Source organism: Schistocerca gregaria, chromosome 2 (assembly GCF_023897955.1).
Source record: "Schistocerca gregaria isolate iqSchGreg1 chromosome 2, iqSchGreg1.2, whole genome shotgun sequence".
In the NCBI taxonomy this organism is placed as follows: Eukaryota; Metazoa; Arthropoda; class Insecta; order Orthoptera; family Acrididae; genus Schistocerca; species Schistocerca gregaria.
This window is the reverse complement of record NC_064921.1, coordinates 793,428,479-793,449,688: the sequence shown is the minus strand read 5'-3', so window position 1 is coordinate 793,449,688 and position 21,210 is coordinate 793,428,479. Positions and strand designations below refer to the sequence as shown.

General features: G+C 38.1%; 1 protein-coding gene across 1 annotated transcript in view; it reads right to left on the bottom strand.

Annotated features, from left to right (window-relative positions):
• The window catches only part of LOC126335061 (uncharacterized), a 28,439-nt gene extending 7,578 nt beyond the window's left edge, over positions 1-20,861 (bottom strand). The window contains exons 1-2 of the mRNA XM_049997945.1: positions 20,172-20,861; positions 19,926-20,061 (exon numbers count right to left, since the gene is read on the bottom strand). Of these exons, the coding sequence (XP_049853902.1) occupies positions 19,926-20,061; positions 20,172-20,194 (159 nt within the window). The 5' untranslated portion in view covers positions 20,195-20,861. The remainder of the gene's footprint in view (positions 1-19,925; positions 20,062-20,171) is intronic.
• Positions 20,862-21,210: the final 349 nt, after the last annotated feature.

Here is a 21,210-nt window from a genome sequence, read left to right as displayed (position 1 = left end):
GAATACTGGGGAAGTGCAATCAGTCTACAAAGGAGATCGCTTAAAAATTACTCAATCGCTCATGTACATATTCTTAAATATTCTTTGCTCATATGCTTGCAAATCACTCCATTATCATTTAAAATGACTAAACTAAAGGTATCTTCAAGAGATGCCAGAACAGAGGAAACAGGTACTATATAACTACACCAGTTGTGGATGGTAGTGAAATAATGCAAAATAATAGTTGTATTGGTGAGAAGACTGTTGATATTCCTTCCAGCACATCAACAAAAACAAAACAATAAATAAATAAATAAAAATAAAAAATCTGCTAGCTCACTGTGTATGAGATATATTGTCTACCTATGAAGGAAATGGAGTAAATATAATTACAGATTCAAATATTTTAACATCATTGTTGAAGAGACTGTAGCATGCAAGTCATGTGTCGAAGATATAGTGCTTACTGAAGCTGTAACTGTCAAAAATGGATTAGTCTCTAAACTTAAAACTATATGCACACATTGTGGTATTGATCATTTCTAACTTTTGTCAAATGCTCTATTAATGAACTATGTGAAGTCAATGTGAGGTTATTTATGGACTTAGGTGCATTGGGAAATGTAGCAGTGATGGTATACTACTTTGTGCTCTCCTGGATCTACCGACCTCACCCACAGAATATGAGACGTATACTGAAATTATTGGCAACTGCATAGGCTCCAGTGCAACAGAATCCAAGAAAACTGCAGAAGCAGTCAGCGAGAATGGTGGAGTAACAGATATTAATGCAGCATTTGATTGGTCATGGCAAAAAAGGATTCACACTTCCATAAATGGATTTGCTACTGCAACAAGTATTGATACTAGTAAGGTGCGAGACTTTGAAGTTCTCACTAAATATTACCAAGGATGCAACTTAGTAGGTGATAATGAAGAGAAAAAGAGTGCTCACAGGCCCTCGTGTATAAAGAACTATGAGGGATCAAGAGGCAGTATGGAGGTAGCAGCAGCTATGGCTACTTTTCATCACTCACAATCAGATGGAGGAGTTTGATATATGAAATATAAGGGAGATGGAGACCGTACATCCTTCAACACTGTTTTAAAAAGCAAACCCTACATTGAACCTATTACAAATCTTGAGTGTGCAAGCCATGTAATGGAAAGGATGAGAGCCCACCTTCATTAGGTGAAAAAGAAACTTGGCAACACCAAATTATCAGATGGAAACAGTATCAAATATGCCGGAAGGCTTACTGATGAAGTTATTGATCAATTTCAGGAATACTGTGGCAAAGTCACTAGAGAGAGGGGGAAAAAAAAGACATGATTTGGAATGCACGAAAAGAGCAGTGTGCGCAACATATTTTCACAGGCTGTCCACAGATACTAACCATGTACGTAACTTGTGCCCACCTGCACCAGACACATGGTGCACATATAGAAAACCAGAGGCAGTAGGCAAACTAGATGAATTCAAAAATAAACATTCAGTACCTGAAGCAGTAATGAAGGCCATTAAGCCTACATTGAGAATGTTAGCAAATCCTGACTTGTTAAGGAAATGGCTCCATGGTCAGACACAGAATGTTAATGAGGCATTTAACAATACTGTGTGGACCCGGATTCCAAAAAAACATCTTTGCAGGCATAAAACATTTAAGATAAGGTGTATGTGGTGCAGTTATCTCATTCTCGGGGGTTTGTGCCACTCCAGTACCACACATTTTGCTTATTGACGGAGCCAGACAAATGAAAATGTGCCTCATCGCTGAAGAACACTAAGGCATCATGAGACAGCTCATCCTCACCCTCTCGATGTTTTTACGTATTATGGTGGTTCTTGAAGGTCCTGCTTTCTTTTTCTGCACACTTCCAGTATCTATAGAGGTGTCTACCCATATAACAATAGATTTCCCATCAGGAACATGCCTGCAGGCACGATGTTGAACTGTTTCCCGAATACGTGCTGAATTCTAATGACCGAACGTCTATTCGAAAAGTAAGCCGCAACAGCGAACACGTGCTCCTCTCTTGCCCACTGCACAATCACTACTAAACTAAACTGAAGGCAAAGAAAAGGTTACAGTCTCGCACTTTTGACTGCACTGAAACCCACACAACAATGAGTAACAGCCACTGTGTGCTGTGCATTTCAAATAAGGAAGTTCCCATGCTGCGCCCTGTATATCAGTGAACTAAATACATTCAGATGCTCAATTGATAAAAATTTGGTAGCGATATCTTCAATGGTTTGAGCAATAATGGGTTAAATGTTGGCAGAAACTTGCATTGTCAATATAGGGCGTCTGATCTCACCTTAGCGACTTCAATTGCCAATCAAGATTTTATTTGCAGTAATAATAAACAAGGCTCATGGTCAGACACATTGGCAGGGGGTGGGGTGGGGGTGGGGGGGGGGGGTGGAGGATATGGACATAGAGAGGGGGAAGGAGATTGGTAGAGAGAGAGAGAAGGGGGTGGAGGAGGAGATTATGACTTATATACAATTCCAATACATATTCAGCAACTGTAAAGCATCGCGGGCTTTGCTAGTGCAGTATAAGAATAGTGACCATAAATAGATTCTAACCTACGGTGATCCAACATAGGTTTCACACCTTGCCAACGAAAATCCGTTTCAGACCAGACAGGAATTCCTGCCATCAGTGAATTTAGGTCATCTCAAGCAGTTTCCAAGCAAATACTTTGAAGGGAAACTGCTTGTGACTGACATTTGGAACCTGGTATCTCACAAAGGGCCAGTACTCACAGCAGCACAAAGATACAGGCCTTACATAGGCCAATCAACACAGAAACTGAAAAGAAGCTTTCTGGGGGCACATACTGTCGTGCACAGCAAATCACACTCTCGCCTCTTTTCAAATGATGCAAAGCACTGAGTGCACCGATGGCCCACTGAGGGACTTAACTCACAGTGCTAGGAAGGTGTAGTACAGGCCAAGGTGCTTCTATGATGTTTTCAATGTCATGACTGGGACTCACTTGCACAGGTTTTTTGTGAACATGAACCAACATGTTTATTCCATTATTTTCGGTGGTCAGGTACTACCCTCTTTCTACAGTTTTATGGTGAGTACACTGTGGATAATCTCATCTTCGAAGATGACAACAGCCACATTCACAGGGTTGTACACACAAGTTCCTAGCTTGATAAACACTCCAACACAGACTGCTCCTCCATTTGGCCATTAAATCACCCAATATAGTTCACACAGAAATTGTCTGGGACTATGTGGGAGCTCTGTCAATGAGTGGCTTCAGTTAGGTACGAAGTGCCTTAAGAAACTTCCGGATTCTCTTTTCCACCAAATTGTGACTGTTATCAAGGCTAGAGGCAGTGTTACACGCTATTTAGAGTGATGTCTCCTAACATTTTGACTAGTGTGTTTATTTCACATATATTACAAATGTTTAATGTAAATTCTCCAAAATAATAAAGCATATGTCTTTATGAAGCAATATCCCATAACACATGGCAAAAGAAACAAAGCACTCTTACATCACCGAACTCATTTAACCTTTAACTACACGGGTGGGGTATCAGCAGACCCCATGCTACATTTTTGGTTTATAGGTATTCTTAGTGTGCCACTGATGCTTGCAATAGGTGGACGTGCACTGTGTTCTCGCAACAGTAAGTGCCTGTTTTTCATTGTTGGGGTACCTGTAGACCCCACGCATGCTTTTACGTAGTATTTATTACGCATGCTTTTACGTAGTATTTATTTACAATATGCTAATACAGTAATTTCTTCTTATTTTAGTATACTTACAACAATGACTCGCTTTCTTCGTGATGATGATATTGCACGATTGTTGGTAGAAGGCACTGACTCAGAAGTTGAAGACACAGAACTAAATGATCCAGATGAAGATGTTGATGACATCAGTGATCATGATTACGATGCACAGTGAACACCTTTCTGGTTCAGAGATGGAGCTAAGTGAAGGCTCTTCTTCTAGTGAAGAAGACGAAGAAAGGTCAGTGAACTATTTTTACGGTAAGAACAGATTCAAATGGAGTAAATCTGCCCCACATTCATCTCGTGTACAACAGCACAATATTGTACAAGAACACGCGGGACTGAAAGGACCTGCTGCTTGTAAACGTGAAATGACGCCTGTAGAGAGTTAACTATTATTTACCGATGATGTGATTGAGACTATCGTGCACTGTACCAACAAAAAACTTGAGGACATATATTCACCTCCATTATTACGGCTGTATTATGCCAACAACATTGATTGCTGTGAGTTACAAGCTTATGTTGGATTACTTCTGTTTACGTTGATATTCAAGTCAAATAATGAAAATGTTAGATCGCAATGGGTGATTTATTTTACTGGAAGACACATTTTTTGAGGTGTAATGGGGATAAACAGATTTTCATTCATTCATTTCAATGTAACCTTTGATGACATTAGCACAAGAGAAGAAAGAAAATCTACAGATAAACTGGCTTTGATACAAGGAATATTTGAAAAGTTTATTAGCAATTGTAGTGTGAACTATTCTTGTTCAGAATATTTATGTGTTGATGAAATGTTGGTAAAATTTCAAGGAAGGTGCTCATTCAGAATGTTTATCAAAAGTAAACCTGGAAAATATGGCCTGAAAATGCAGTATATTTGCGATGTGAAAACTCATTACTTATGTAATGCATTTATATACTCTGGAAAACCACTTATCCAAAGAAATATCCCTTTCACAGTGCCAACACAGGACATGCTAAGACTTGCAGAGTCATTTTATGGAACTAATATGAATATCATTGGAGACAGTTGGTTTACGTCTGTTGAGTTAGTAGACGAATTATTGAAACAAGGACTAACATACGTGGGTACTGTACGAAAAAACAAATTAGAAATTCCTCATCAGTTTTTGCCTGATAAAAGAAGACCAACTGAACCATCATTATTTGGATTTGTTCGGGACAAGACCTTGGCATCATTCATTCCAAAGAAGTATAAAAGTGTAGTTTTACCATCTTCCATGCATCAAGAAGTGTCTGTAAATCAACAATCGAAGAAACCTGCAATTATATACTTTTACAATGTGACTAAGGGAGGAAGTGATGCTCTGGATTTGAAATGGTCAAATTACTCTTGCTCACATAGAACAAGAAGATGGCCGAACACAACCTTTGCTACAATGCTGAATATTTCTCTTGCTAACGGATATGTCCTTTGCGTTGGTTCTAATCCAAATAAAAAAGCCCAGAAGAGAATACATAAAGTCCACTGCAATGAGTCTTCTAAAGCCATATGTTTGGAGGAGATTAGAAAACAACCCAAAGATGTACGCGAAATTATGTGCAAATTGGTTGGCAGAGAACAAATGTTTCCAACGCCTAATGAAGATGAGCCTGGTCCTAGTGCTTCTAAAAAGCGAAGGTATTATATTTGCCCAAGATCGAAAGATAAAAAGAGCTCTCTAACATGTAACACTTGCAAACAATTTATTTGTAAGCCTCATTCAAAGGCAATCAATTTTTTTGTCCTGTGAAGCCAAAGGAAAAGAATGATTTTGTAGGCACATAACGTGGTGTCATTTTTTTGTCTTGTTAGTTTTTTCTGTTTTATTCTTTTCATTTGATTTGATGCTCCAATTATGTACAAAATAAAAAAAGTTAAGTTAGAAGTTAGGATTTGTTGAATTTTATGCCATTTTAACTGAGCTATACAAACAGAAAACCAAAATGACATGTTTTTGTAAATTGTTTAAAGTTTCTGATAAGACTGGTTAATATAAGCACAATAAATGACTGAAATAATAAATATGTTGCCTTTTATTATGCAAATATAAAAATATCCAAGTTATTTCCAGTAATTACTTGCAAGCACACCTAAACACTGTTGGGGTACTTCTAGACCCCACACATGACTGTACATTACCAGGAACAGCGCGTGTACTTGAAGGTTAAATCTTTCTATGATCTATCAATCCTCTGCAGGGAAATGTATCTTAGCTTATTGTGAAACAATCAAAATTTGAGGACAAAAACAAAACAAAAATGATAACCTACACTCATCTACAGTGACTCTTAACAATTTGAGTGGTTTTTCAGGCTGAAGGGATGGCTCGGGAGGAAGAGCATCACACTGAGGGATGGCAAGATGTGCAGGCAGGGAGCAGGTGATGAGGTAATGTGAGGCAATAGAAGAGACCTCAATAGCAGTGTAAAATGAGGACGGAATAAACTAAGAACCACTAAAATGGACAGAGGACAGCTCAAGAAGGGGATTCGTGGAGATATTTCCATATTTGCAAGAATGAAGGATATGCTGTAGAGACAGCCCCCCCCCCCCCCCCACACACAGTTGAAAGCAGCCGTGTGCAAGAGCAAGCATTGAGAAATGATGCAGGTGCTGAAGCACCTGTCTCTCATCAGCATCATTGTGTGCAGTATGTTTTGCAATTAGTAAGCTGAGTGTGAAGTTGGCTACAGTTTGGCAGTGGCCATTCACATGGGTAGAAAGATAGTTACTTGTCACACCTTTGCAGAACTCACAGAGTAATTGCAACACACTGCAATCACATGACTCTACTTTCAAATGGATAGGAAATGCTTGTTATTGAACAGCAGTAGGCTGTTTTGGATGATTTTATGGTGCAGGCTGTTTTGGATGATTTTATGGTGCAGACTTTGCACTATAAACTGACCACAAAACAAAGGAATGACCTGTCAGATGGAATTATTGGGGACTAGGGTGGCATAAGAAAAGACTAGGATAACACATAGGTTGTGTATGTAACAAAATACTGCTTTACGTGACTGATTTGTTCGCTGTAGGGGGATTAAGGAATGGGGATATTAGGTCATCAGTCGCTCCTTCATGAAACAAGTCCATGGAGTCCAGTGTTGCTAACTAAAAGTAAAAGCCATTTAAGAGTGCTGGAAAACATTAGGATAGAGATGTCATGGACACAAACTCTACTAAGAGTTAAAAGCAATTTTATGAAATGTAAAAAGAGGTACTAAACCAAGTTAGTGAATTAGGTTATAGGCAACTGGGAGGCTTATCTGTGGTGATAGTAAGTCCACTCCCCCTCCTCCCCCACTCATGTACAACCCCCCAATTGGCATGAATAGAACAATGATCTAATCATTAATACGTTTCTAAACTGATTCTGGATTATGGTGGTAGAATTTTTGGTAGGATAACTCTCATGTCACAGCATTTTGGAAAGTAGACGGATCTATGGTGAACAGTGTAGTTGAGTTTTTCAAGGTCAGCATGATGAGAGGGGTACACTTGGCGGCTGCTTCACAGTGTAAATAAATTTGGTGTCACAAGAAAAAATGGTGTGAGAAATATATTCTACAGTTTCTAGGCAGGAGATTGTTCATAAAGGCAAGATTATCAGTACATTTGTATAACTCCTGCTTTCCACTACACATGTGGCACCTATGGGTACCTGGGGGCTTTATGAGCTAATGGGTGAAAGCAGTCAAACTGGTTGGCACAACTGGTATGGATGGATGTTTCTTGGAGTCTTCTCATAGGTTGATATCAACATTTAGTAAGGATGATGTGAAGTGAGTTTAGGAGTAAGGAGTAGCTACTGCAATTGTGAAGAGAGGAGCAGAGTCAGTCCTTCCAAATTTCACAGAAGCTCTCCTGTGAAACTCACAAGACTAGCACTCCTGGAAGAAGGAAGGACATGAGGTAATGGCAGAAGTACAGCTGTGAGGATGGCTTGTGAGTCATGCTTGGGTAGCTCAGTTGTTAGAGAACTTGCCTGCGAAAGGCAAAAGTCCCAACTTTGACTCTCGGTCCGACACACTTTTAATCTGCGAGGAAGAGTGAAAATCTCATTCTCATGGAGGTGCTTTAAAAAAGTCACCCAAATCACAAGACATGGCACCAGAATTATCCTTCTGTCTTTTTATCTCAAGGAGGAGAATTAATTACAATATTAATAATTTACGGTGATAGACAGAAGTCTGACTGCTAAGGTAAATGACTTCAGGATGTTGTCCGGCTGCTGCTCTTTGTTTATTGATAAGTTCTTTTAATTTTTACATTTCAGTGTAAAATGATTTAAAGAAATAAAATACCACAAAAATTCCAGCCTATTTGACCAGCCATTGGAGACAACCAAGAAAGAGTGCTGCGAAAACTCAACGAAAGGGATCCTTTGCTCACGTTCCTACTTGCAGTCACCAGATTGAAGTCCCTGTAAAGTGAACTGGTCAGCCATCCCCTCTGTTCACTCCACATGCCCCATTCAAAATCCTGACATGTTCCATCCTCTGGAGAAACACCCGATACCTTAACATTTTGTTAACAATGAAGATTTTCTGAGAGATTAAATCTGTATGACATATTGGGACTCGAAATGAGAACCTTCCCTGTTTTGCACAAATCTCTTAATGAAGGAGTCATGACATGTGATCCATCTCACAGCCTCACTTTTCCAGTACTTATAAAATACAGTAAGAATCTAGAGGTGTTTTTGAAGGACATATTAGTTCCCCAAAATAGAGCTGTAAGGCAGTAAAGATACAACCAAATGTCACTTTACATGAGTGGGAAGCTGATTGAGATCTGTTTAAATCCATGTCTTTCTCATAATACATAAGTAGTTTATCCTCCAAGATCTTTTGCCATATACTACTCATGGTTTCACTTCTTAGTTCTGCAAAAAATGGTCTCATGCTCCATCAACAGGTGTTTATACAATTTCTTCCAAGAGTGGTGCATCATACATTGGGCAGACAGCGTTAACATGTGCTGGACCAAAATGATACACCAACTCCTTACAGACAGATAAACTGGATGCAGTATAAAGACTGCACTGAACTGGCCATTCTATGGTCTATAACAGTACCAATACCATCACATCAACTTCAGGTCCACCTCTTTAGCTGAGAAGTCAGCATGTCTGACTGTCATGATTCCTGGCTGTGTCAGAGATTTTCTCTGCTCGGGGAATGGGTTTTGTGTTTTCCTCATCAAACAATCATCACCAAGATGCAAGTCAATCAATGTGGCGTCAACTGAAAAGACTTGCAACTTGGTGGTCAAACTTCCCAGGTGGTGACTCCTGGCCATCAATACAATACGATCTTTTCATCAACATCATAATTTTTACTGCTAAAAAAACAGTGGAATTTTGTCTGTAAAAGGGACTAAATGAATCAAGTCACGGCTTTCTGTCTGCACATATTTGGAGTAAAGTCCTCATTCATATTAGAACTAGCACAGGTTGCTGCAACACTTTTTTTTATCCAAGTTTTGATTTACAGACCTACAAATGTTTTGGAGTTTCTGACCATGGGATCCGTAACCTGGCCAGTCAGGAAAGCTATGCATGCTGAACTCCACTGGCACCCAGAAAATATCTGTAGAATATATTAATATTTCAAAAGTGGGTGCTAGTGCTGTATAATCAGTCTGTTAACTCACCCAACAAATGGGCAGAAAATGCACATCAGTAACTGAACTCTCAACAGAGACAGTCTGCTTTCCTTCCTAATTAAGTACGTAAGTGTAGACTAGATACAGCTTAAATTCAAAGAAATAGTATTGATGGCAATTGAGAGTTTCATACCAAGTAAATCATCAAGACACAGAACAGGTCACGACACTGTTGCAGAAGCAATGAAAGAATCATCCCAGATTTAAATGAATGCAAAATCTCCAAGGTTGGTCACGTTTAACAGGAGCTCGAAATTTAGTGCATACTCCAAAGCTCGGCGCTTTTAATACTTTCCACAAGAAAACTATGTCTCAAAATTGGCACAAAATCCAAAGACATAGTCCTATGTAAAGTACACCAGCAGCAAGACAATATCAATACCTTCACTGTATGATAGAAATGGTAATGTTACTAATAATAGTTCTACTAAAGTGGGGTTACTAAACACAATTTTTCAAAATTCCCTCACCAAAGAAGATGCAGAAAATGTTCCAGAATTCATATCAAGAACAGCTGGCATCATGAGTAACTTAGAAGAAGATACCCCACTGTAGCAAAGCCACTTAAATCATTTAATAAAGGCCAATCTTTTGCTGGAGAATTTATACCAATTATAAGGAACAGTCAAATGCAAATGAGACAGGTGGATAAAAGTAAGTAAACTGTTTATTACTTCAAAAGAACCACAGTAACTGTTAATGCATTAACCACACTGTGAGACAAGACAGTCAATGTCTTCAGTGAAAAATGTTTGCAGCTGTCTATGGGACCATCATTGTTTCCAGGGATGCACATCTACGTCTAAAGCAAGTTGATGGCCATGAATATCTTTTTTCAGGGCTCCAAAAACATGGAAATCACATGGGGAGAGATGACCACAAGGTTGTTTCAACTATGCTGCAGACATTTTGCTAGATAGCCCTTACACAACATCCGTACAGTCCTGATTTCTCCGCATCGCGATTTCTATGTCTCTTGTGCCCTGAAGAAATACAGTCACAGCCATCGAATTGCTTTTGGATGAAGGGTTGCACGCCAGCGTACAATCATGGGTCCACAGGTAACCACAAACATTTGTCTACCAAGGCACTGACAAGATCTTGCATCACAGTGGGATAAATGTATTAACAGTTACAGCGATTACTTTTGAAATAATAAACATTTTACTTATCTTTTTCCATGTGTTTTGTTTTCATAGCTCATAGCAAGTGACGAAAAGTCACTGAGTGAAATAGAAGCAATATGTGGTGTTATCCAAGAAAGTGTTATAGCCTCTCTGCTGTTCCCAATCTATATAAACAATTTAGGAGACAATGTGAGCAGCCCTCTTAGATTGTTTGTACATAATGCTGCTATTTACCATCCGAAAAACCCTTCAGAACATCAAAGCCAATTCCAAAATGATGTCTGTACTGCACGAAAAGTGGCAATTGATTCTTAAATAAAGAGAAGTGTGAGGTCATCCCCATGACAAATAAAAGGATAGGTTACTTTCAGTTACATCATAAATCACACGTATCTACAGGTCATAGTTTCAACTAAATACCTAGGGATTACAATTAAGAACAATTTTAATTGGAAGCATCACACAGAAAATTTTGTGGATAAGACAAACCAAAGATGGCATTTTATTGGTAAAACACTTATAATGTGCAACAAATCTACCAAATAAATTGCCTACAGTACACCTGTCTGTCCTCTTTTGGATTATCAGTGTGAGGTATGGGATCCTTACCAGATAGGACTGATAGAGGAGATCAAAAAAGTTCAATGATGGGCAGTTGATTTTTAATTATCATGAAACAGAAAACAAAAGTATCACTGATGTGATAGGTGAACTGGGGTGGCAAATATTAACAAAGAGGTGTTTTACATTGTGGTGAGAGAGATCTTTCCAAGAAATTTCAATCACCAACAGTCTTCTCTGAATGAGAAAATATCTTGTTGCCTCTCCCCTACATAGGGAGACATGACAATTTTAATAAAATTTGTCATGAAAACTGATAAATTACTTTCTAGCTTCTGTTACACAAGGTCAATCTTGGAAATTTTGTGTTCTTTTGAATCTGGGTTGATTATTTCATTGTTTCTACAACAGTGTCATCACCTGTTTGTGTATCATGGAGGATCTGTTCTGTTTCTTATTGATTTATGTGGTATGAACCACATATTCTGCATTGGGGGTGTGGCAGGTTTGAAAATTTAAAATGGAAACGGGTAGACTGAAGTTAGATATATTGGGTATTAACAAAGTTTGGTGGCAAGAGCAACAGGACTTCTGGTCAGGTGAATATAGGACTATAAATACACAACCAAATACATCATGCAGAAGTATATCTAAAAAATAATAAGAAAATAGGATTGTGGGTAAACTACTATGAACAGCATAGTGAATCCATTACCATAGTCAAGAAGGACATGAAGCCCACACCCAGCATGGTAGTACAGTTTAAATATCAATAGTTCTACAGATGACAAAGAGATTGAAGAAATGTATGATGAGACAAAAGAAATTATTGAGATAGTTATGAGAGATGAAAAATAAATTGTGATGGGGGACTGGAATTCGATAATAGGAATGGGAAGAGACGGAAAATAGTAGGTGAATATGCAATGGTGGAAAGGAATCAAAGAGGAAGCCACCTATTAAAATTTTGCTCAGAGCATAATTTAATCATTGTTAACTCTTGGTTTAACAACAATGAAAGAAGGCTGTATATGTGGAAGAGACCAGGAGACACAAGAAGATCTCAGACTGATTACATATTGGTGAGACAGATTTTGGCACTAGATTTCAAACTGAAAGGCATTTCTTGGGGGCAGATGTGAACTCTGATCACAATTTATTGGTTATGAACTGTAGATTAAAACTGATGGCTGGAAAGCTGCCACAAGTCACACCAATACCCAAGAAAGGAAAATGGAATAATCCACTGAATTACAGACCCATATTGCTAACGTTGATTTGCATTCAGATTTTGGAACAATAACTTTGTTCAAACACTACAAATTACTTTGAACAAAACATTTTTTACTGACAAACAGCCAACATGGATTCTGAAAACATAGTTCATGTAAAACACAAATAACTCTGTATTCACATGAAGTAATGAGTGCTATTGACAGGGGATGTCAAACTGATTATGTGTTTTTAGATTTCCAAAAGGCTTTTGACACCATTACTCACAAGTGACTTATAATAAAATTGCATGCCTAAGGAGTATCATCTCAATTGTGTGACTGGATTTGTGATTTCCTGACAGAAAAGTCACAGTTCATAGTAACTAACAGGAAGTCATTGACTAAAACCAAACTAATATCTGGCATTCCACTGTTCCTGGTCCACAAAAATGATTTAGGAGAAGATCTGAACAGGTCTCATATGATTGTTTGCAGATGATACTGTCATTTAACATCTTGTGAAGTCATCAGATAATCAAAACCAATTACAGACTTATTTAGACAAGATATCTGTATGGTGCAAAAATTAGCAACTGACTCTACACAATGAGGAGTGTTAAGTCATCCACATGAGTACTAAAAGGAATCCACAAATTTCAGTTACACAATAAATCACACAAATTGACTGTAAATTCAACTAAATACTTACAGATTCAATTACAAATAACTTAAATCGGAATGATCACATAGATAATGCTGTGGTGAAAGCAAATCAAAGACTGCAATTTATTGGCATAACACTTAGAAAATGCAACAGGTCTACTAAAGAGACTGCCCTCTTCTGCAGTACTGTTGTGTAGGGTGTGATCTGCATCAGATAGAACTGCCACAGGACATAGCAAAAGTTAAAAGAAAGGCAATTCATTTCGTATTCCTGTGAACTGGGTGGGTGGGTGGGTGGGTGGGTGGGGGGGGGGGGGGGGGTGGAGACAGTGCCGCAAATGCAATGTTCAAACTTGCGTGGAAATCATAAAAAAGGGCATTTTTCAGTGCTGCAAGATGGTCTCAAGAAATTTAAATCACCAACTTTCTTCTCAAATTGTGAAAATATTTTGTTGACATCCACCTACAAAGGGAGAAAAGATCATCATCACAAAATAAAAGAATCAGAGCTCACATGGGAATATTTCAGTGTTTGTTTTTCCTGTGTGCTGTTAAAGATTGGAATGATAAAGAAATAGCTTGAAGGTGGTTCGATGAATCCTCTGCCAGGCATTTAACTGTGAATTGCAGAATAACCATGGAAACATAGATGTAGACAAAATTGCAAAAAGGTATGGTATTGCAGAGATGGGATCTGAATAATTTCAGAGTTTCCAAGGGAGCATTAGGCAACAACTGACAAACGGGGGAAAGGAATACAATAGAAGAGCAGTGTGTAGCTTTGAGATATGAAATAGTGAAGGCAGCAGAGGATCAAATATAAAAAGACAAGACCAAGTAGAAATCCATGGACATGACAGGTGATACTGAATATAATTGAAGAAAGGAGAAAATATAAAACTTCAGCAAATAAAGTGGGCAAAAGGCAGTACAGATGCCTAAAAAATGAGACTGGCAGAAAGTACAAAACAGCTAAGCAGGAATGGCTCAAGGACAAATGCACAGCTAACAAGGGAAACACATTTAACAAGGGAAAGTAGATATCATCTATAGGAAAATTGAAGGGACCTTTGGAGAAAAGGGAAGAAACTGTATGAACACCAAGAGCTCAGATGGAAGCAGAGCAGAGAAAGCTGAAAGGTTGAAGGGGTATATAAAGGGGCTACATATGGGGAATGATCTTGAAGGCAAAATTATAAAAAGAGAAAAGGACTCACAAGATGACGAGATGGGAGAGAAGATACTGTGAGAAAAATATGACAGAGCACTGGACAATCTACATGCCAAAACAAGGTCCTTACGTGTAAGATGTACAAGACATGTGAAATACCCTCATACTTCAAGAAGAATGTGATAAACCCAATTCCAGTACTCAAAAAAGCAGGTGTTGACAGCAGTGAATATTATCAGACGAACAGTTTGATACCATCTATAAAAAGACAAGAACTAGTAGAAATCCATTGATATGACATGTGATACTGAATATAATTGAAGAAAGAAGAAAATATAAAACTTCAGCAAATAAAGTGGGCAAAAGGGAGTACAGATGCCTAAAAAATGAGACTGGCAGAAAGTACAAAACAGCTAAGTAGGAATGGCTCAAGAACAAATGCAAGGCTATAGAAGCATATTTAACAAGGGAAAGTAGATAACATCTGTAGGAAGATGTACAAGACATGTGAAATACCCTCAGACTTCAAGAAGAATGTTATAACCCCAATTCATGTTCTCAAAAAAGCAGGTGTTGACAGCAGTGAATATTACCAAACTTCAGGGAAGATCCAGAGAAATGCAAGAATGGACGAGGCAATACTGACCCTACAACTTCTCTTAAATATAGGTTAAGGAAAAGCAAACTTGTATTTATAGCATTTGCAGACTTAACAGCAAGCATTTGACAATGTTGTTTACAACTTGTGCAGATATCAGATGGCAGTTATAAGAGTTGAAAAGCATGAAAGGGAAGCAATTGTTGAGAATGGAGTGAGACAGGATTGCAGCCCATCCCCAATGTTATTCAATCTGTACACGGAGCAAGCTCTGAAGGAAAGCAAGGAGAAATTTGGAAAGGGAATTCAAGTCAAGTTCAGGGAGAAGAGATAAAAAGTTTGTGATTTATCACTTACATTGTATTTCTGTCAGAGACAGGAAAGGACTTGGATTAGCAGTTGAAAGAAATAGATAGTGTCTTGAAAGGAGGATATAAGATGAAAATCAACAAAAGCAAAACAAGGGTATTGTAATGTAGCCGAATTGAATCAGATGATGCTGAGGGAATTATACTTGGAAATAAGATGTTAAAAGTAGTAGATGAATTTTGCTATCTGGACAGTAAAATAACCGATAATAGCTTAAACACAGAAGATATAAAATGTAGATTGACAGAACGGTGTTTCTGAAGGAACTAATCTGGAGTGAGAAGTGGATGATAAATTGTTCAGACAACAAGAGAATGGAAGTTTTTGAAATGTGGTGCTATAAAAGAGAGCTGAAGATTAAGTGGATATGTCGCATAACTAATGTGGAGATACTGAATAGAACCAAGGAAAAAAGAAATTTATATCATAAACTGACAAAAAGAAGGGATCGGTTGACAGGTCTCATTTTGAGACATCAAGGGAATGTCAATTTAATACTGGAGGGAAGCGTAGGAGGAAATATTGTAGAGGAAGACCAAGAGAAAAATACAGTAAGCAGATTAAAATGCATGTATGTTGCAGTAATAATTCTGAGACAACAGGGATTGCACACGATAGAGTAGCATGGATATCTGTATCAAACCAGAACCAGTCTTCGGACTGAAGACCACAACATCAACAATAATAAAAATAAGAGATTTAAGAGTTAATTTTTTCCTACTCGCTATCTGAAAGTGGAACAACAGAGAAATAAAATGAACGCCAAGCAGAGTTCTCATGTAGCTCCTAAGTTACGATAAGTGTGTGCTAAAAACTTTATAGATCAATACTAAGTACAGCCTTGGTATCTATAAAAATGTGGGCAAATTTTTGGCACTCATATGGCGAGTGCTTCCTGAATCTATGTAAACCTAAGGTTTTGGTGTCTTGTGAGGCACCAAATTGAAGGTTTATACTGCATATAGTGAAAGAGGGAAAGCATCATCTGCTAAGTCACAACACAGACGAGTGTATATGTTCAGTGATCATGACAGACGGTTATTGAAGAGGGCTGCAACAAAAAAAATATGGCAACAGCTGCAAAAATCACTGCTGAATTGAATGTTGCACTCATGAACGCTGTCCGTACCAAAAGAACATGAAGGGAGCACCATTAGCAGGTACTTGCAGGGTGAGCTGGAATTCAAAATCACTTGTCAGTGATGCAAATGCCAGTAACAGGAAAACCTGATGCTGAAGACATAAAACCTGAACTATTGAGCAATAGAAGGAAGTCAATTGGTTGGATGAGTCTTCTTGCACACTATTTCCAATTTTTGGTCAAGTGGTTACAGTGTACTTAAGTGTGTCGGCAGCTGTTCACCTACATGCTGATGTTGTCATAGTCAACCAGGTAATTGGATAAAGTAGCCAATGAAAATTGCTGAATGACTTGTTTCTGTGCGAGCTATGAATTGACTGCTCCTGTTTCTGTTGTAAATAGTGTGAGAATGGCGATTACTGATCTGGCTATTATGTTACTGGTTTACGTATGTATTCTTAGTAATCGTTGTTTATTGGAGAATGACAGAATTTCTTGGGATATTGTTTCATGCTCCAATGTTATGATTTGATCGTGAGTTGGTGAACCCACCGAATGTGACAGAAAAACTGACTGTGGTAGTGGGTTGATCAGTATCATAGGCCAATGATTGTTTTGAGAACTTTGTGGGGATATTCGAAATGTCATTTCCTAGATTATAGTTATGCAGGAGCCTAGGAGTACAGTTTTTTTTATCAATGCAGTTACATTATACTATAAAAAATTGACTGTTTATGCTGTATTCTGTTTTATATGACAACAGACTGCAATATATATTATACTGTGCTGCCATGAGTTTCATACAGTCCAGCTTATGGAACACTATTTTCATTGGTTCCACCAACTTGTCTAATCTGATGGATAAGCCTGACATCGTAAGTGCACTTTCAAGTGACAAATTTATGTTACAAGAGCAAAACATGATGGGGTTCAGTGACAATCTGGGCAGCCATATTGAGATATCCCATGAGACCCATTGTTACTCCAGAGGGTAGTGTTACTCCCAAGGATTATGTAACCACTTCGGCTGATCAGATCCACCCCCATGGTTTGTTGCCCAATGGTGACAATGTGTGCACAGATGAGACGGCCCATGTTCACACAGCTTCCGTCATCCAGCACTGATTCAGTGAGAACATGGATGAATTGTCACATCTCTCCTGACCACCACAGTCACCAGATCTCAATATTACTGAGTCTTTGTCACAACACACTCTACAAGACACTATTGGGGACTCATACAAACAGGGACAATTAAATGAACTAACAAACCACATCTCCAAGGTGTAACACACCTTCTGTAAACAAATAAGATCTTACAAGCACCATAGCAGATGTGAAAGAGATGAGTGGGTTAGTCCCGATGAGCACTCCAGTGCTACACACTTCTCCAACATCAACACCGAGGGCATAACACACAAATATAGGCGAAGTACTGGTACTAAATTGTTCTCATTGACCCTGTGCACATAGTCATGTTGTACAAATGGAGAAGATGTCTTAATTATTGACAACGCCTTTGGCACAATTGTTTTATTAATCTCCATTGCATAATGTAATTTTAGATTTTTTACTTCTGATGAAGGTATATTTATATATACCGAAACCTTGGTCAAGAACTTTAATAAATTTTTATCCTGCAACTATTTTGGCTGTCATCCTTTATCGTGAAGAATTTCAACAGTTGCTGTTGCAGCCATGTTTAAAATCTTGAAATATAGAAACATTCAACATAGGTCAAACAAGAGAGAGATATTATCATAAAATCATGGCTGGTTATTGTACCAGGCACTGTTGCTATAATAATGCAGATGTTTTTAAAACATGGCATACATTAAATAAGAGTTAACACATGATAAAACAAAAGAAGAGATGCAGTACACTGCATACACGACACTTTCAATAGTAATCATTGATCATCAATATAGAAAAAGATAGATTGCTACTTACCATAATGATAAAATGCAGACAGGCACAATTAAAGGATACTTACACACAAACTTTCAGCCACATCCTTTGACGGAAAAAGAGAAACGCATGCCACTGATTCACACAAGCAAGCACACTTCACGCACACCACTGCCACCTTTGGCATTCTGGCCCAACTTGCCAGAGTTTGCAGTCATGTGTGTGTGTAAATGAATGGCGTGTTTTTCTCGTTTTCCGATGAAGGCTGTGGCCGAAGGCTTATGTGCAAGTGGCTTTTAGTTGTGCCTTTCAGCAACTTAGCATGTTATCTTTACTGAAAGTAGCATTCATACACAGCTGATATTCCTACCTAGAGTTTCCATTGATTGCAATCATATATCACTTAGTACACAGACACGATGTAGAATGCATAACATAGTGTAGCTGGTTATTTACCAGTCACCATGGAAACCCTGTGAAACACTAACCTATTTACTTAAGTAGACTATCATATCAACATACCTCAGATATTAACTTTGGGAGGCACTGCACATGGATGTCAGGCTCGAGGTCATATTCTGAGACCTATTGCCTGGGTATGCAGGTGAAAGGACCTCTACTACTCAATATGTCCTATCCTCTTTTATCACTCTTCTTAAATAATTTTTTTTATTTTCTTTTATAATATCCTATGTCCAATATGATGCACAACAGTTTTATAAGTATAATACCACCATCATTTACAGAAAGAAAGACAAAAGATCTCCATGGGGCACCACTCCCATGAGGTGCTATATGGGCAATGGAGCCTGCGGCCTCGGCTGTATAGAATGTAAGGTGTCCATTGGGAACAGTCGATTCTGACTAAGTGTACTCAGTGGAGCACAATGGACTACACAAAATTTATTAAAAAGAAATGATCCATCTGCAGCCTAGAAAAGAAAAAAAAGTCTATTTTGGAGCTATGGATGCAGGATAGCTGAATATATACACTTCCACCATTTCTGACTCAACTTGCAACTATTATGCAGGAAGTATAATATAAGATTCCCTTGTCAACCGTACAGAACCTGCATTTGTACATTTTGAGACAGCTGGAAGCTGTTCTGAAGGTTAATGGTTTCCTATACTGTGCAAAGCATAGTACTGTGTTGTGCTTTTGGCGTTCCCATATTTTTCTCCACCCCTGTAATTTCAACTTACCTAAGTGGACATGACAAGCACTAGAAATCACTCCTATAGATGGAAATATGAGTGCAATACAAGCGAAGTTGAGCAACACTTCTGTACAAGTCAATGACAAAAACACAGAGTTCTGACTGGAAATTACTAGTTTCTTGAAGTGCTTTGTCAATCACAGAATTGAAAATATTTTTTTTTTCTTGTCTTGCCATGTGTGATATTACATTGGCAAATATAGTGCCATACAAAATTCTGCCTTTTATTTATATCTGCTGCACATGTCAGTAATTCAGAGAACTAAGTTACCTGCTGAACATGTTATGCAATGTTAACAGAACTACACAAAGACGCTGACCTGCCTCCAATGCACTACACATACCACAGCTAGGCTGGGTACCATATCATTTGCTTCCTAATCCATTGTCCACAATAAGTCTGCTAAAAACAGCAAGCAAAATGATAACCACCTCTACTGCTTAGTTTCTTTCTCTGTTCTCGGCTAATATGAATAACCAAACAATGATATCGTATTCACTACATAGATAATACATGCAAGTCATTAAAATAAACAGGACCTAGCAGCAATCACAGAAATTTGAGTTTAATGGATTAGCACCTGCTTAAAAATGGCATGTTCAGGATGTTGTTCGCAAGTGCTGTAAATAGTCCCATTGATGTGCAAGTTGTTAATTCTTTTAGATAATGGCATAAAATCACAGCATTCCTCTTCACAGTTATTTCGACCACGTTTCCTGTAATGAAAACTCTTGCAATACAAAATAAGCCCAAAAGAATAAGAAACACATATTATATGATCACATTATAAGAAAACTATTAATAATGTTATTAATGATAAACTTACCTGCTGCTAAGATCTTGTGACATTGTGAGTGACGACGACAACAAAAACAAAAATATATCAAACACGTAACTAACCTATCCAGCTGTCATAACAAACAAATGTTTGATCATTCCCCTATGCTACCAAAGTTCTTGCACTGACTAAGTCCAAAGATATTAATGAGTACTTTATGGGACATTGTAGCCGGTTGTGGCAGTGATACACTTTTGTACTTGGTTGTCGTACAGTCTACAACAACAGTCGCGACACTCCTCGTTTTTGTTAGCCATAGTTACCACAGCGCGCCAAGCGGCCAGGTCTTGCGAAAGCGGCAGCGAATCGTAGTTGTTTATATTGGTATGTAGAACGTTTTTTACAAATGGAAGCGTCTGTAGCTCAATAAATGTGAGCAACAACAGGAATAAGATACCACATTTGGCCTTTTTTTTAGGTTTCATAACGACCTTATGAGGTGTGAAGCGCTACATTACACAATTTAAGTACGATTTTCTTGTAACCTCCTGGAGAATGTCGTGTTCTTAAAAAAAAAAAAAAATAGCTAGCGAACGGCCAAAGACCTGACCTTTTGCAGAAAGGCGTCGTATATCTCCTCAAAAACGTGAAGTTTTCTTCGCTACACTTCTAGTCAAATCAGTGAATGTGGAACAAGACAACGTGTACGGAGTGCAATACCTGCGTTATTTAACACTGCAGACAAGCTTACCAGACCTGTAACTGTATAAAAAACCACACAGATAAAAGATCGAAAGTAATAAAACTGTTTCCCAACACAGAAGAATCGAATTTCACAATTATTGCTGAATCTGAGCCATAAACGGCACGAATCTACAAAAGTAATTACATTTACAAAAGTATCGTGTATTAGAAAATCGAGTGAAGAGTAAGACTGTGTGAAATGTAAGGCCTCATAAAAAGTTGTTAACTGTTAAGGAAAGTGTCAGTCATAAGAACAGACAACAAAAGAAATATATTCTTCTCATGCATGAAATATGTTTTTATATTCTCTTGTGTTCAGTGGAGAAAGCAGCAATTACATAAA